The sequence below is a fragment of the Suricata suricatta genome, chromosome 2 (assembly GCF_006229205.1).
Source record: "Suricata suricatta isolate VVHF042 chromosome 2, meerkat_22Aug2017_6uvM2_HiC, whole genome shotgun sequence".
Classification (NCBI taxonomy): domain Eukaryota; kingdom Metazoa; phylum Chordata; class Mammalia; order Carnivora; family Herpestidae; genus Suricata; species Suricata suricatta.
Window position 1 is genome coordinate 119,668,933 of NC_043701.1, and position 19,136 is coordinate 119,688,068.

Below are 19,136 nucleotides of genomic sequence, written 5' to 3' on the forward strand. Positions count from 1 at the left end.
TGTGCTGTTTGCAGAGTATGTCTCTTTCTCTTTCTCTCTCTCTCCCTCCCCTGCTACCCTGCTCTTTCTCAAAATAAACATTAAAGAAAATACATATTTGTGCATCAATGAATAAAGAATAAAAAGTTAACTTGTGGAATGGGAGTATATATCTACATATCATATATCTAGTAAGGGACTAATATCAAAAATATAGAGCCCCTACCATTCAGCAACAAAAACACAAACAACTCGATTAAAAAACAGTCACAGAACTAAACAGACATTTCTCCTAAAAAATGACTAACTAGTAAATAAAAAGGTGCTCAACACTGGTAACTGATAATGGATAGGAAAATGCAAATCAAAACCATGAGATACTACTTCATAGACATTAGGGTGGCTATAATGAAAAACAACAACAAAAAGCTAGTGAATAAATAAGTTTTGGTGAGAATGTAGAATAATTGGAACCTTTGTGCATAGCTGGTGGAAATGTAAAATGGTGGCAGCCACCATGGAAAACAGTATGGCAGTTTCTCTAAAAATTAAACCTAGGGTTAATTATCCAGCAATTCCACTTCTGGAATTTCAAAGTTTGTAAATGCAGGGACTCCTATGGAGTCCTGTCATGTTCATAGCAGCGTTGTTCCAAAGAGCCTAAATGTGAAGCAACCTAAGTGTCCATTGATGGATGAAAAAACAGACATAAACATACAGGAGAATGTTACTCGGTCTTAATAAAGAAAAATTTGGCGTTGAAAATACCGTGCTGAAAGCCAGTCACAAAGGAACAAGCACTAAGCACTGCAAGATTCTGTTTATATTAAGTCCCATAGAAAAGTCAAATTCATAGACAGAATGTAGATGGTGGTTGTCAGGGGCTGGGCTACTGTTCCTGGGTAAGGAGTTATAGTCTGGGAACAGGAAGAAGCTCTGGAGGCAGACGGTGGTGATGGCTGTCAAACAGTGCGAATGCACTACATGTCACTGAATTTGTACACTTAGAACAGTAACTTTTGTTATATAGGACTTTCCAACATAAAAAAAAAAATTCCAATATCTGAGATGCTTAGGTGGCTCAGTTGGTTAAGCATCCGACTCTTGATCTCAGCGTAGGTCATGTCACAGTTCAGGAGTTCAAGTCCTGCATCAGGCTCTATGCTGACAGTGTGAAGTCTGCTTGGGATTCTCTCTGCCCCTCCTTGCCTCTCTCTCTCAAAATAAGCATTTTTTAAAAAATTGCAATGTCTATATATTTCAAAATGTTACATTGTAGTGTGAACAAGCCCCTCTCATTCATTTGGAGATTTCCTTCAGGGCTCCATCTTCCCCAATTCACATACAATTTCAAATATATTTTGACCTGGTGCCTGGATTGAACTGAATCCAAGCCCCTGAGACATAAGGTTCAACAGTTACAAAACGAATAAGCAAAGAAACAACTCTTGGATACCTGTCCTGTGAAAGGCGGTGTATTTTGTAGTAAGAATATATGAATAAAGAAGACAAAGTGTTAGCGATACCTTCCGTAAAATATGGGGAGTGCCACACGGGACCATCCGTGCTCATGGTGCAGAAGGTCAGAGAAATCTCGGTGCTCTGCTCTGAGATGCACCAAAGATTGCCATGGTAAGAACAGCTTTTCAAAGGTTTGTCAAAGCATCGCAAATATATTGCACATTTTTAAGATAACAATTATAAAGTTGTGATAGTTTTACTGTCTATAAAACAACTTCTAACTGCTGATAAGTATGTACTCCACTGAAGTGTTATGAAAACATCCAGAGGAAACACTGCAGAGGAGAGAGTACCAATTAGGAATAGACAAGATCAAAACATTTCTTATTTAAAGTTTTCTTGCATTTCCACATCTAACAGGTTGCTATGGCAACCCGGTCATCTGGAGATACTCAGAGATTAGATTAAAACACCATACTGTTCAAAGTCAACATCTTCACTTTTATTAATTTTTAACAAAAAGACAACTATTTGAGATTCATTAATTTTTTAAAAGATATTAGCAGATTTTGTTCATCAGTAAAGTCTTCCAGACCAATGAGATCAGAAAAAATAAATGACAAACAGCCGCTTCCAAACTCATCACCTTAAACAGCTCTCACTCAACGCCCTCCTGCCCCACGTGCGCGTTGGATAGGGGTCTGGTGAGAGCAGAGGGGGGCGGGAAAAGTAATGACAAAGTAAACCTTAAAAAGCAAACTCAACAAGAGGCCATGTCACTTGCCAACACCAGAGCACAGATGAAGGAACTCCTCTTTTTCAGAAGCCTTCCCAGGGAGCAGGCAATCCAGAGGGCACTTGAGTCCAAGACGGCAAGGGGACTCGTGTGGCGGGACCTTGTGGGGACTCATTCTGCTTCTAACGGTCCTTCAGGCTGTGGTCAGGAGATGGTGACTGGAGGCAGAAGCGTGTGTGGGGGAGACACAGAAACGGAGCAAGCCTGGAACCTTCTGAGGCATCTGACACTTGACTGTCACTTGGGTGTGTCACCAGGGCCCCAGCAGACAGGTGAGCATATCACACACCAGGTTGTAGAGCAGGACCAGGCCAGGAGGGGGACCTGGGGACATCGTAGGACTCACATGATTCCAGCCACATCCAAAGGGACAGGGCTGAAGGTGCCGAGTGGACACACCTGTGTGTCCAGGTGAGGAATGGACGGTTTTTTAGAACCACAGGGGCCCAGCATCCCAGTACTGCCCAAAGGCTGGGTTCCCAAGAGGAAGATGCTCCAACAAGTGACAAGTAGCCATCTACAGGTGCGTGAACCCATAATTGTCAGCAGCAGACACCTGTCCAGGGACCAGGAGCAGATCCAGAGGGTGTGGGCCAGCAGGACCATATTCCTGTCACCTGACACAGCTCTGTCCTCACCCCAAAAGGCAGACAGAGCTTCTGCCCCAGCTGTGTCCTTCCAAGTGACAGGCCCCTCCACCAAGCTCAGTGTAGGGATGGAGTGGGGGCCTGTGTAGGGTCACCAGCATGCCTGGAGGCTCGCTCACATCACCTCTGTCCCCTGCTCAGCCGGACTGCACCGTGGGCCGTCTCTCACTGCAAATGACAGCAGGAAGTCAGCGTAGCCATGCATCCGGGTACATCTCATCACTTTCTATTTACAATAAACTTAGGCAAGTCAGCTCTTTGGAGATGCAAATGTACACTCCCCAAGTTTATTCCCTGTGGGAGCATAACAATGAGGTATACCCATCCTGCACAATTCCCCGGGTGTATGTATGACACACGTGAGCTTGCACAAGCCAGCTGTTACACCTTCTCCAGCTCAAGTTCCACTTCCAGACCTTCCTTCCCTCGGGGCACCCCAGTCCTTTCCAAAATGGGTCTGTCCATGGTTTCAGGGTGTCCAGAATGGCCCAGCATAATGCGTTGAATGCTAAGATCATCATGGGAATAATGTGGTCTTTCTCACAAGACGGACCCTAAATCCACTGCGCCATCATCACTGGAGAGGTTTGGTAAATTTGCAAAATCTGAACAAGGAATTAAGAACTGGAATCTTCAGACGTGAGTCTGTTGCATATTACCCTCTAAGAACTGAAAGGTTATCTATCTGTCTCCCCAGATCACACATCTGGGTCATTACAGGGAGTCACTGTGTGTCCAGTGACCCCTGAGAAGAAACTGAGCATAATGGCCCCAAATATCACAGCGACATTGGCAATCAGTTTGTTTCCTTAGGCAAAGCCACAGATCCTCAATTATTTACATTATAATAGGTAACAATATGAGTTAACTAGTTAATGCCTAAAACCACTAAATGTCTACAACCTATGAATTGAGTAATAATTCTTGTTTAAAAATTTAGACTGACAAAAACCTATTTTCACAAAGACAATCTGAAAGATGACAAAATCAGTATGAAGATAAATGGTTAATAGTTTAAATATCTACCTGCTTTTGTCTCTAACCTTCCAACTCCTTTAAAAAATTTTTTTAATGTTTATATTTTTTGAGAGAGAGAGAGAGAGAACAAGCAGGGGAGGGGCAGAGAGAGAATCTCCATGCTGAGCATGGGGCCCATGACCCCAGGATCATGACCTGAGCGGAGATCAAGCACCAGACACTTGACCCACAGAGACACCCGGCACCCCAAGGATGGAGAGTCTTCCTCCACATGTCTGCCAGCATGTTTACGTCTGTGAGGACAGGGGTGCCTGGAGGAAGAAAGATTTTTAATTTTTCTATGATGTTTTATTATATATAATTTCATACATTTAACCATCTAGGAAATATTAGATAGGCTTCACCTGACACTGAACCAAAAAAGTGCACTCTGCTCCTAATACAAAATCTAAAATGAACCAGGCTGTTCATTCAGCTTCCGTACAGATACACTGGATTCGCAGATAAAAAACAGCAGACTACGGATACCAGTCAGTCCCACAATAAAGTGAGAAAGGTTTTCTGGAGCATCCAGGGTCTTCATGAATGAAATAAATGACTCCTTAAGAAATAACACAAGATAAAATTAAACTATAAAGAAAGGATGATACCTGCCTTCACTTTAGAATGTATGTAAATGCACATATGCTTAAAAAATAGGACACTCAAGATACCTCACCAGAAAAAAACAAAACACAAAATTAAACAGCTTTATAACTTAAGTTTCCAAACTAAAATTAATTCTTACAACATGTCTGACCAAAAAACTGATTTTATGGAAGAGTTACTTAACAAAGTCATTTTCCCTAAATCGCACTCTAGTGATTGGGAACTAAGTTGTAGAGACACATGAACTGCAGAGCAAAGGCCACACCTTCTCACTTGTGGGGAGAGTAATGCCCGCAGCAACTGTACAGGCTGCTGAGGAGGGACCTCTGTCTCCAGCAGCACCTGCACGTCTGAGGATGAACCATGACCGGGGTCATGGGATGGGACAGGGAAGGGACAGGGAAGGAGGCGGAAGACAGTGGCAAAGCGCCGTGAAGAAATGGTTCTCCTGCTATCTGCAGCAGGCCTCAGGACATTGCCCGGACCACCCCCAGGCCTCAGGACGTGCCCATTTGAGGATGCCACGCCAGGCCCAAGGGACTGTGAGAGCTCCGGGTACCTAGCCCACTACTGCCCCAACTCTGCCGCCAGCTCCCTGTGCCCACCCAAGTGCATCCACCAGAACCAGCTGTCAGAAGAAAACTCACGCTTAAGCTACAGAGCCACCTTCCAAAAGAGCAAGGTTTCTAACGGCCAAACTGCTGAACTGCACAATCCAAAGTCAACAGAAAACCCTACTTAAGGAAAGTGGCTGCTACTTCAAAGGCTGAAGCACAAGTGCATGTCTCAGAACACTATGAACAACCACAGACACATGGTATCACAAAAAGACAGTAACCCTCCAGCAACCTAACTCAATGGTATGGAAAACTGCAGCCTGATAAAGAATTATCAGCGGTCATGAAGAAATTCAACAAGCTGCAAGAAAATTCAGAAAGGCAATTTAGTGAACTCAGGAACAAAATTAATGAACAGAGCACTTCTTTACCAAAGAGATTAAATTTATAAGGAAGAACCAAACAAATTCTGGAACTGAAGAATTCAATAAATGAGGTGAGAAAGGAATCATCACTCCAGACTTCAGATGGAAGAAAGAATAAGTGACTTGCACGATGGGAATATAGATATAGTTCAGTTCAGTGAGGGAAAACTAAGACTAAAATAGTGCAGAAACCCTGCAAGAGCCATCACTTTCAATCAAACGTTCAAAACGGCAAATAAATATGAGTAATTGGTATACCAGAAGGACAATAGGAGAAGGGGACAGTCTACTTAAAGAAATAATAGCTGGGAATTTCCCAAACCTGGGGAGAAATTGGTACAGGTCCACAAAACTACTAGAACACCCTATTTTTAAAATTTTTTTTTAATGTTTATGTAAGAGTTGCCATGGGAAGGCAACTGAGCGGCCACTTTGCTGTGGAGAGCTGCGAGGACTGACAACCCCGACTTGCAAACCTGCGATGACCCGAGCCATTTGAAAAGCACCAGAGGCCATTTTATTGCAGGTCAGATAACAGATCCAGGCGCCACCAGGACTGATGACCCCCACTCTCATCAGGACTGTCTCAAACTGGAATGCCTCACCATGGAATCCCAGCATCCCCCTCCCCACCGAAGTGGACAGCCAATTGAATCCTGCCACCGTCCAAAGATGCCCCTACTTGGCTATCGGCCCACCTGAGCTCAAACCCGGAACTCCTGCACCCATAAAACACCTTGCTCTCCCACATCAGGCGCGACTTCCCTGACTCCCCACTCCAGAGTCAAGGAACCTCACCTGGGAATTGCAGACTCCAATAAAGGCCTTCTTGGCTCCATAATGTGGTCTCTTTTTCCTCCCATCTCTGCCTCCATCTATTAAATCTTACAATTTCCATTTGAGAGAGAGAGAAAGAGAGAGCACAAGCTAAGGAGGGGTATAACAAATCCAAAACAGGCTCCAGGCTCCAAACTGTCAGCATATAGGCTGACACAGGGGCTCAAACTCATGAACCGTGTAATCGTGACTTGAGCCCAAGTCAGAGGCTCAAGGAACTGAGCCACCCAGGCGCCCCTCAATGATAAAGAATCTTAAAGGCAGGCAGGGAACAGAACCTTAAAGGGACCATGTTAGGCTCTCAGCAGATTTCTCAGCAGAAGTTCTGTGGGCCAGGAGAGGGTGGATTGACATATTTAAAGTGCTGAAAGATGAAAATGGCCAGCCAAATACACTTTACGTGGCAAAACCACCCACACCCGTCAGATACGAAGGAGAAATAAAGGCTTTCCCAGATAAATAAAAGCTGAGGAAGGTTACATCGAGGAGACTTGACTTGCAAGAAATGCTAACAGGAGTTCTTCAAGCTGAAATGAAAAGGTGCTCATCAGTTACATGAAAACAGGACAGTGCACTGCACTGGGATAGGTGTAAAGTAAACAGCCAGAATTAGAAAACTGTTACTCTATATTAGAACACTACTGTCACCACTTATGAACAGTACTGTCACCACTTATGAACAGTAAAAATACTTTTTCCTTTAAAGAGTATTAAAAACTACAGCTACTATAATTTAATAAATTCACAAAATAAAACAGGTAAACTGTGACATTAAAGACATAAAAGAGGAGGAATAAAAGGGTGGAGCCTTCAGAGGGGAATGAAGATAAGCTGCTTTCAGCATAAAAGAACTTATTTATCTATGAGATGTTTTACATAAACCTCATGGTAACCACAAACCAAAGGGGCCACTGAACACGTAACCATGGGAAACAACCAGAAGGAAAACAAGAAGATGCCGTTTCCAAGTCCTTACCCATAGGTAATTGCTCCAATGTAAGTGGACTGAATTATCCAATCAAAAGACAGAGTGACTCAATGGATCAAAATAACAAACCCCAACTATATGCTGCCAAGAGAGACTCATTTCAGCTCCCCACACAAATAGGCTCAAAGTGAAAAGATGGAAGAAGATATTGTGTGCAAGTGAAAATCTGAAACAGCAAGGGGAGCCATACTTATGTCAGACAAAATTCAATCCAAAAACAGTAACAAGAGACAAAGAAGGCTGCCATATAATGAAAAAGGGTCAATAAATCAAGAAGATAAAACTATCATAAACATATACATACCCACCAATGGGACACCTAAGTACCTTAAGCAAATACTAAGAGATATGAAGGAGAATTAGACAATCCAGGTAGAAAATCAACAAAAGAAACACTGGAAATGAACCACACTTGAGACCAAATGGCTTAACTGACATAGATACAACATTCCATTCAACAGGAGCAGAATACATGTCCTTCTCAAATGCAAATGGAACATTCTCTGGGATAGATCGTGACAGGACACAAAACAAATCTTAGCAAGTTTAAGGAGACTGAAACCATACCAAGGATTTTTTTCTGACCACAACAGTGTAAAGTAAAAATCAACAAAAGAAAAGATGGAAATTCTACAAATGTGTGTAAACTTAACACCACATCTGAACAACCAGTGGGTCAAAGGAAAAATCAAAAGGGAAATAAAAAATTATCTTGAAACAAAGGAACGTGGAAATACATCAAATCCTATGGAATGCTGCAGAAGCAGTTCTGAGAGGAAAGGTCAGTGTCAAATGAATGTATTAATTAGAAAGATCTCAAACACCTAATTTTACACCTCAAGGAACTAGACGAAGAAGAACAAAGTTAGCAGAAAGAAGATAATGATCACAGCAGAACTAAGTGAAATAGAGACCAGAAAGACAATGGAAAGGATCAATGAAATCAAGAGGTGATTTTTCAAAAATATAAATAAAATTGACAAGTATTTTCCTAGACTAATTTAAAAAAGAGGAGACTCAAATAAATAAATTAGAAATCAACTGACACTATACAAATACATAGGATCTTAAGAGACTACTGTAAACAATTATATGCCAACAAATATAACCTACAAGAAATGGATGAATTTCTAGTAACACAACATATACAAGGACTGAATAAGAAATAGAAAATATGAACAGACCAATAACTAGTAAAGTAATTGAATCAGTAATCAAAAACGTAATACAGAAAACTCCAGAACCAGGTGGCTTCACTGGTGAATTCTACCAAACAATTAAGAATTAACACCAAGTCTTCTCAAAGTATTCCCAAAAAATGAAAGAGCAGGGAATACTTCCAAATTCATTCAATGAGGCCAAAGTTATCATTTAACCAAAGTCAGAAAAGAACACTATGAGAAAGTAAAATTATAGACCAATATCCATGACAAATATAGATGCAAACATTGTCAACAAAATATTGACAAACCAAATTCAAGAACACATTAAAAAACATAAAAATGATTATACACCATGGCCAAGTGGGATTTATCCCTGGGATGCAACGATGGTTCAAACATATACAAATGGATACATGTATATATGTATGTGAAACATAGAAATCACATAACCATCACCATAGGTGATGAAAAGGCATTTGACAAAATGCAACATCCTTTCATGACAAAACCCTCAACAGACTGGGTATGAAAGAAACACAACATATTAAAGGCCATATATAACAAGGCCATAGCTAACAGTATACTCAATATAGAAAAATGGAAAGCTTTTCCTCTAAGATCAAGAAAAAGACTACGATACCCACTCTCACCCCTCTTAATACAGTGCTGGAAGGCCTAGCTAGACCATTTAGTCAAGACAAATAAAAAGGCATGCAAATTGGTAAGAAAGAAATAAAACTGTCATTATTTGTGGATGATTTGATTTTGTATATACAAAATCCCAAGGACTCTACCTAAAAACTGTCAGAACTTCAGCAAAGTTGCAGGATAGAAAATCAACATACAACAATCAGTTGCAATTCTACATACTAATAATGATGTAACATCCGAAAAAGAAATAAAGAAAACTATCCTGTTCACAATAGCTTCAAAAACAATAAAATATCTAGGAATAAATTCATCAGTGAAAATCTGTACGTTCAAAAATACAAGACCTTGCTGAAAGAAGTTGAAAAACACAAACAAATGGAAAGACACCTTGTACGTGGATTGAAAGAATTAACAGTTAAAATGTCCATACAACCCAAAGCCATCTGTAGATTTAACACAATCCTCATCAAAATTTCAATGGCTTCATGTAAACTAAAAAGAAAAAAAAATCCTAAAATTTGTATGGAACCACAAACAAGCCTGAATAGCAAGCAATGCTAGAGAAGAACAAAGCTGGAGGCATCTCACACTTCCTGCTATACTACAAATGGCAGTAATAAAACACTATAGAGACACATAGACCCGGAGAACAGAATATAGAGCTCAGCATTAAACTCCCACAAAAAGAGGTAAGTGCGGTGAGGATGTAGAGAAAAGGGAACCCTTTCTGCTGATGGTGGGAATGCACACTGGTTCAACTCCACCTCTGTGTCACAGGAAAGACACAGAAGAAAACAGGGTATCAGAGAGAGTTCTGCACTCCTCTGTTCACTGCAGCATTAGTCACAATAGCCAAGATGTGGAAATAACCTAAATATTCATTGTTAGATGAATGGATAATGAAGCATGTACATTACATGTTATATGTAATAGTCCCCATACACATTGTATATGTTCAGGTACATACATTTATTATGCTACTATCCAGCCATGGGAAAGAACATCTGCCATGGGACAACGTGGAAGGACCTGGAGCAGTTCTGCTAAGTGAGGTAAGTCAAACAAAGGCAGATGATGTATGGTATCACTTATACGTGGAATCTAAAAGGCCGAATTCATGAAAACAGAACAGAATGATGACTACAAAGGATGAGGGTTGGGAAAACACGACAGACCGTGTTTAAGGGGACAGACTTGTAACGGGTAGTAAATAAGCCCTAGAAATCTAATGGATGGAATAATGAAACCAGACAATACTGTCATATAATCACCAAGCTTGCTAAGAGACTAGAACTTAATTATTCTAACCATTGAAAGGAATGATTATTAATATGACAGAGGTGCTAATTATGGTACCTCCTCATGACGATGGCAATCATACTACAGTATATAAGCATATCAAATGCTTATATACAAATACATGCTATACACCTTAACTGTATAATGTTATGTCAAATATATTTTTATTAAAAAATGGAAGAGTAACTGACAGGTACTCTGAAATGCTTCTAAGTGCATGATCAATGAACACTAACTGAACAAAACTACCAGGGAGTTAGTACAATTCTGAATCTATATGTAATTAACAACTTAGTGTCAAAATATAAAGGAATGACTGGGTATGTGTGTAGGCACACATGCACACATACACACAATTTCAGAAAAAGAACAAGGCAAGAAATTTGCCAGAAATTGTAAACCTTGTAAAGAAAACCTCACCACCATGGCCAGATCATCCCCTGTTCAAGCCAGATGATTGCACAGCTAAATTACAGGTACTGTGACTCACACCAGTAACAGTGCTGTGTAATATCAAAAACAAGCAAACCCATTTCGATTAATTAGATATAAAACAAAACTTTTGGAGTGCCTGGGTGGCTCAGTTGGTTGAGTATCTGACTTCCGTTCAGGTCATGATCCCAGGATTTTTGAGTTCGAGCCCTGCATCAGGCTCTGTGCTGACAGCTCAGAGCCTGGAGCCTGCTCGGATTCTGTGTCCTGGGATTTCTCTGCCCCTCCCCCGCTTAAGGTCTGCCTCACTGTCTCTCAAAAATAAATGTAAAAAAAAAATTCTTTTAAATTAAAAAAAAAACTTTTTTCCCTGAGGCACATGGAACCCCAGTTTCAGTGTTTCCCCTACACAAAAGACATACAACATGTAATGATGACTATTAGAATTACCTGAATATCTATTAGCCCTTCCTTTTGTTGTTACAAATATAACATTGTTTTTCACTGCCTATTTCTTTAGACCACCACCATGCTAACTGAGTTAGTTCATTAGCTCCTGAAAACTAAAAATTCCTGAGATGGGGTATAGATAGATGGAAGGGGTAAAATAGAAAATCTCTTATGATAGCAACTAAACTTTTGTTTTAATCAAATAATATTTGTCTTATTCTTTCCCAAAAGAGTAAGCACGGCCTGTTGCTGGCACCGACAAGGCTCCTAACATAAGCTCCGCTCATCTTTACATTCCAGAAATCTCTGAATAATGTTCAATGTAATTGTTAAAACTAAAGTTATGGTAGTCCACGGGTACTATTTAAAAACCACAGTCCTTTTGCTAATTGATGGGAAATAGTTCACCATTCTTTATCATAAACATTTTAAATTATCGCTGAAGAATTTTCCCATTTTCAACTATATGTCCCTAAAACCTGGATAAGAGATTCTGCGATCTGATGCTTTCCAACATTCTCGAGGAGTCGGGAGCCTCCAGGGAGGAACACACCAAACAGCAGTGAGCTGTGGGAAAGGCCGTCCATCAGTCTGGTTGTTCTGCATTTGTTCTGACTGGTAACTACTACGAGCCTAGAGCAATCGTGTCACTGAGCTGCTCTGGTGATAGTTTTGCTGGGTGTAACATCAGTGCTCATAACCATGACCACCACTGCACTTGGTGTTAAGTGCCAACATTCCAGAACAGAGGTCCATTCTGGAGCCTGAATGGATTTCAGCTCTTTTCTTGCTGCCCCTATGGCACGTTCAGGAACAGGTAGTGGACACTCAGGGAGACTGTTCACCTCTGAATGGTGGAAGACGTGGTATCACTTGCTACATGTGCATCTGCCAGGATTCATAAAGTGCTCACCAGGGTAGGTCTTCCATGAGAGTTTCTATTTCAATAGGTTAAAAGGTACTTGGAAGTTTTTTGCCAAAGGAGGAAAAATCCTTGTTCGGCAGGTTTCCTTGGCTCCTGGGTAAAGGCGTGGCCTCATCACAATCATCAGGGTAATGGCCTCCCTGACAGTGTGATCTAGGCTCTGCTTGGCATTGTTGTGCTCCTGTCACTGGTGCTACTTTCTGTACTTTGTGAAGGACGTGGTCATCCCTGGTGCTGCCAAACACATCAGCCCTCACTCCTTCACGAGAATAGTCAGCACTACTTGTTAGATTTAGTTTTTCCTTCCTGTCTCCAAATGTAAACTCAGATTGTCTTTATCATCTTTTTTTTCTCTAATTCTCAAAACTTACGTGGAACACACAGCTGACAATCAATAAATGATGAAATCTGCCTCTAGATAATTGCATTTGTTTGAAATGGAGTTCAAGAGGCAGCTCTTTGAGAAATCTTCCCTGAATATAATGCAATGAGCATTTCCTAAGTCCTTTTAAATTATGAGGTACTGGTGTAAGTTCATTTGTGAACAAAAGTTACATATACACCAGAACAGAGGAATCAGAGGCGGTGTGAATGACAGGATCTGTGTCCAAAAACAGTAGCCTGATACCACTTTCCCCATCTGATCCACATGCTCTCCACATGTTGGTTTTAGGTACGGATGTGTATGTGTCTCCGTGTACACATGACAAGTGTTACGTGCTGTGAATGCATCCCTCCTTCTGGAGGTGAAAATAGCACACTGGAACAAGGTCAGCATGTCAGCCACCATCAAGAGTCTAAATATGAAATCTTCATGTCTACCCCACACTCTCCTGTCTTCGTGGTGATCAAGTGAAATGACCAGAGATAATGCTAAATTTCACTAAATGAATTACTTTAAATCCCTCTTTTATTTCTAGAACATGTGGCCCAGGTAATCCAGACCTTACAAGTATGGAGATGGTAGACTGGCCTCTTTGCCCAGAGTGTTTTCCCTTAAAGACATACAAAACATGACTTCTTGTCCACTGGTAAGTTATATAAAAAACTTGAGAATTTAGTGTATCTCATTTTTAAACTAGTATTTTAATTAATGAAACATATGCTTACTGTTTATGATCAGTTAGTAAGGTTAGACCTGAAGTTTTTGCAATGTAATTTCATAACACTGAGAATCGTTAGGATATTTTAAACTCATTTTTTCATAAAGCAAATCTCACTATGATTACTCCAACTCACATTGGCTTTTCCTATGATTTTTTTATAGTATGTGTAAATAGAACAAACACTTACAATACACAAAGTTGCATAGGGGCACCTCAGTGGCTCAGTCAGCTGAGCATCTAACTTCAGCCTCAGTCACGATCTTGCCGTTCCCAAGTTTGAGCCCAGCGTTGGGCTCTGCATTGATAGTTCAGAGCCAGGAACCGGCTTTGATCCTGTCTATTCCTTTCTCTCTCTGCCCGTCCCCCATTCATTCTCTGTCTCTCTCTCTGTCTCTCTCTCTCTCTCTCTCAAAAAAATAAATATTGAAATCCTTATTGGGGGAGAGCCAAGATGCTGGAGAGGAAGGGAGCTCTGTAAACTTCGTCAGCCCCATCAATCGAACTGAGAAGGACATTACTCTCATCTGCAAGAGCAGAAGGAGAAAATATGGACTCCAGAAGGAAGAGAACCTCTAGGATACCTGAGTGAGTGAGTGCGAACTGGGGAGATTGGAAAACAAGCCAGCCCAAGACGGGCAGGGGAGGTGGGAGCCCCAGCCCAACGCAGGGCAAGTGCGCGGAGCCCGAGAGACAAAGGGAAGAGACAGAGAGACTGAACACGCTCATAGTACTCTCTCTGGGGAAGAGGTAAAGAATGATTACCGCGCATGGAGAGAGAAGCTGACTCCATAGATAACTGCTGGGTAGCCCAAATCACGAACCCAGGTGGCACAAGGGAAAGAACAGCTTCCAGCCCTACACCACTTTGGCGAGGAGTCCGCGGCCACGGCAGCAGAAGTGTCGGGGTGCTCACTTCGACCTCAGTTTTGGGAGTGGGATCATGCACCTCATTTCCACAGTGCATCTCGCCCCCAGCATTGGCCACGTGAAACCTGAATCCAGGGTGCCAATAGGGAAAAATAGCCCCCACCTCTGCACCATCCCGGCAGGGAGTTGGCGGCGGTGGAGACCTGGATGCGCGCTCAGGCTGCAGGAGCTCCCAGCTCATTTCCAGCAGCTCCCAGCACATCCGGCAACAGCTGCACACTCATTCCTCCCCAACTCAAAGGCAATCCCAGCTGGGTGTTGGGTCTGTTAAGGTGCGCACTTCACCTCTGCTCACATTTGGCCTCAAGCAGGGGCAGCTGAAATCCATGCCTGAGCCAAGACAAACCTATTCCTCCCCCTAAGAAGCCAACCACCAAAGCAGATACATCTCATATATGGTAGCATAAAAGTGCATGGACTGGACCTTTAAACCAAGGCGGGCCTGGAAAATACAATCTGGCTCAACCAGGGCACAAGGAAATCTGACTCATTAGACTGGCCTAGAGTTCATAGTTCAGCTGAGCTTGGCATCCTACCTATCTAATCTCTGCAGACACCAAGGCAGAGCCTCTGAGAGCAGCCTCCAAGACCTACACATCAAACCATGCCAATCCAGGGGGAGCTGCCGCATTTTCGTTTTCTTTGTTTCTTTTCGTTTGCTTATAATTTTTTATCTCTTTTTTTCATTTTTTTTCTTTTCTCCTTTTTCTGTACATATTTTTTTATTACTTCTTTTCTTATTTATATTTTTAAAAATATTTACTCCTTATTTTCCGTTCTCCTTTCTCCCTATTTTTATTTTTTACCTTCTTGCAATCTAGATATATTCTCCTATATCTCATCCCTACCTCTCCCCTCAACTGGTCATACACTTTTAGACTGTCCACTGTCCTTTGTTGTCTCTGACCCCCTTTATTTTTTCTTTTTCTTTTCTTCTTCTCCTCTTTTCGTCTCATTCCTCTCCATTTTCTTTCTTTTCTTTCCCCCTTTTAATGTGTTTGTTTGTTTGTTTGATTTGTCTGTGTGATTGTGTGTTACAGTTCCCTCTGTGTTTGACTGTCTGTTTTCCTTCTTAGGGCTACACCAAGAAACAAGCTAAAGTGTGCATGACAGCGAGGCCCAAATATTGCTGAGTAGGGAAATAAAATATTCAAAGGCACAACAAAAGAAACTGAGAGACACCATTAAAAGAATATTTCCTGAAACGACAGGCCCTGGACAGTCAATAAGCCTCCTTTAACAGAGAAATATTAACAGGTGCACAGTGCACAATGAGCTTTCTAAAGGTGACAAGAGACAGAAAACAAGCAAAAATGACAAAACGAAGGAACTCTCCCCTGAAAAACTCCAGGAGAAGGTAACAGCCACAGAACTGCTCAAGGCAGATCTAGACAACATACCAGAACAAGAATTTAAAAAACTTGTCATAAAATTAAAGGCTGGGGTTGAGAAAAGCATCAAAGAAGCAACTGAGACAATGACTAGGCACTATGATGAGTTTAAAAAGGCTATCAATGAGGTGAATAACAAACTGGAGGCACCACCTCAAGGACTGATGAGGCAGAGATAAGAGTAGGTGAATTGGAAGATATAGTTATAGCAAAAGAGGAAGCTGAAAAAAGGGAGAGAAATTAATTGAGGAGCAGGAAAGGAGAATTTGAAACCTGAGTGATACAATCAAACAGAACAATATCCCCATCATACGAATTCCAGAAGAAGAAGACAGAGAAAGGTCCTGAAGGGATACTAGACCAAATTATAGCTGAGAATTTCCCAAATCTGAGAAGAGAAATAGACATTCAAATTCAAGAGGCACAAAGAACCCCCTTAAGAGGTAACTTAAATTGCCCTTTGGAACGACATATCATAGTGAAACTGGCAAAATATAAACATAAAAAGAGAATTCTGAAAGCAGCTAAGGGGAAAACGGCCCTCACATACAAAGGGAAACCTATCAGAGTGCTTACAGACCTATCTAATGAAACTTGGCAGCCCAGGAAGGAATGCCAGGAAATCTTCAATGTGATGAACAGAAAAAATATGCAGCCAAGAATCCATTATCCAGCAAGCCTGTCATTCAAAATACAAGGAGAGATAAAAGTGTTCCCAAATAAACAAAAATCGAAAGAATTCATGACTACCAAACCAGCCCTACAGGAAATCTTTAGAGGGACTCTATAAGGGCAATGTTGCAAAGAATACAAGGTGTCAGAGACACCACTATAAACATGAATTCTTGGGAGAACACAATGACTCTAAACCCACATTTTTCAATAATAACATTGAATGTAAATGGACTGAATGCTCCAACCAAATGACACAGGGTAGCAGAATGGATAAAGAAACAAAACCCATCTATTTGTATTCTACAAGAGACTCATTATCGACCGGAAGACACCTTCAGGTTGAAAGTAAAAAGATGGAGAAATATCTATCATGCGACTGGAAGCCAAAAGAAAGAAGGAGTAGCCATACTTATATCACACAAACTGGACATTAAAGTAAAGGCATTAACAAGAGATGAAGAAAGACATTATATAATAATTAAAGGATCTCTCCATCAGGAAGATCTAAAAATTATAAATATCTATGCGTCAAATTTGGGAACACCCAAATGAATAAAACAATTAATCACAGAAAGAAACAATCTTATTGACAAAAAGGTGCTAATTGCCAGGGACTTTAATACTCCAGTGACAGCTATGGATAGATCAACCAGACAGAAAATCACTAAGGAAACAATGGACCTGAACGACACACTGGAACAGACGGAACTGATAGATATATTTAGAATTATGCATCCTGAAGACAGGAAATTCACCTTCTTTTCGAGTGCACATGGAACATTCTCCAAGGTTGTTCACATACTGGGGCATAAAGCAGCCCTCCATAAGTATAAACGAATAGAGATCACACCATGCACACTTTCATATCACAATGCTATGAAACTTGAAATTAACCACAGGAAAAAGTCTGGAAAACCTCCAAAAATGTGGAGGTTAAATACCACCCTACTAAAGAATGATTGCGTTAATCAGGCAGTTAGAGAAGAAATTAAAAATATATGGAAACCATGGAAAATGAAAATACAACAATCCAAAATCTCTGGGATGCAGCAAAGGCAGTCCTAAGAGTAAAGTATATTGCAATCCAGGCCAATCTCAACAAACTAGAAAAAGCGCAAATTCAAAATTTAACAGAGCACCTACTGGAACTAGAAGGGAAGCAGCAAGAGCACCCCAAACCCAGCAGAAGAAAAGAAATAATAAAGATCAGGGCAGAAATAAACAATATAATATGAATCCAAAAGAACAGTCGAGGAGATCAATGAAACCAAGAGTTGGTTCTTTGAAAAAAATAAACAAAATCAATAAACATTCTAGCCAGGCTCCTCAGAAAGAAAAGAGAGAGCACCCAGATAGACAAAATCATGAATGAAAAAGGTTCTATTACAAACAGTCCATTAGAAATACAAGCAAGCATCTGAGATTACTATGAAAAATTATATGCCAACAAACTGGACAACACAGAAGAAATGGACAAATTCCTAAATGCACATACACTGCCAAAATTCAAACAGGAAGAGATAGAAAGCATGAATAGACCAATAACCAGTGAAGAAATCGAATCCGTTATCAAAAATCTCCCGGCGAATAAGAGCCCAGGGCCAATTGGCTTCCGAGGGGAATTCTACCAAACATTTAAAGCAGAGCTCATACCCATTCTTCTCAAACTATTCCAAAAAAAATACAAATAGAAGGAAAACTTCCAAACTCATTCTACGGAGCCAGCATCACCTTGATACCCAAACCAGACATAAGACCCAGCAAAAAAAGAGAACTACAGAGCAATATCCTTAATGAATACAGAGGCAAAAATACTCAACAAGATACTAGCAAATCGAATTCAAAGGCACATACATAAAAAGAATTATCCATCATGATCAAGTGGGATTCATTCCTGGATTACAGGGATGGTTCAATATTCGCAAATCCATCAATATGATCCATCACATTAACAAAAGAAGGAGAAAAAACCATATGATCCTGTCGATAGATGCAGAAAAACCATTGACAAAGTACAGCACCCTTTATTAGTAAAAACCATTGAGAAAGTCGGAATACAAGGAACTTACCTAAACATTATAAAAGCAGTTTATTCACAGCCCACAGCCAGTATCATCCTCAATGGGGAAAAACTGAGAGCTTTCCCCCTGAGATCAGGAACACGACAGGGGTGTCCACTCTCACCACTGCTGTTTAACATAGTGCTGGAAGTCTTAGCATCAGCAATCAGACAACAAAAGGAAAGAAAAGGCATCAGAATTGGCAAAGAAGAAGTCAAACTTTCCCTTTTCACAGATGACATGATACTCTACATGGAAAACCCAATTGACTCCACCAGAAGCCTTCTAGAACTGATTAATGAATTCACTAACGTTGCAGGATACAAAATCAATGTACAGAAATCAGTTGCATTCCTATACACCTATAATGAAGCAGCCGAAAGAGAAATCAAGAAACTGATCCCATTCAGGATGGCATGAAAAACTATCAAATACCTAGGAGTAATCCTAACCAAGGATGTAAAAGACCTATATGATGAAAACTATAGAAAACTTATGAAAGAGATTGAAGAAGACACCAAGAAATGTGAAAACATTCCATGTTCATGGATAGGAAGAATAAACATTGTGAAAATGTCATTACTACCCAAAGCAATCTACACATTCAATGCAATCCCCATCAAAATTGCACCAACATTCTTCTCAAAGCTAGAACAAACTATCCTCAAATTCGTATGGAACCACAAAAGACCCCGAATAGCCAAAGTTATATTGAAGAAGAAAACCAAAACGGGAGGCATC

General features: G+C 40.7%; 1 protein-coding gene across 1 annotated transcript in view; it reads right to left on the reverse strand.

The window, feature by feature from the left end:
- Positions 1-1,940: 1,940 nt before the first annotated feature.
- The window catches only part of ZWINT (ZW10 interacting kinetochore protein), a 24,648-nt gene continuing 7,452 nt past the window's right edge, over positions 1,941-19,136 (reverse strand). Inside the window, exon 8 of the mRNA XM_029915176.1 lies at positions 1,941-3,051. Within this exon, the coding sequence (XP_029771036.1) occupies positions 3,049-3,051 (3 nt within the window). The 3' untranslated portion in view covers positions 1,941-3,048. The remainder of the gene's footprint in view (positions 3,052-19,136) is intronic.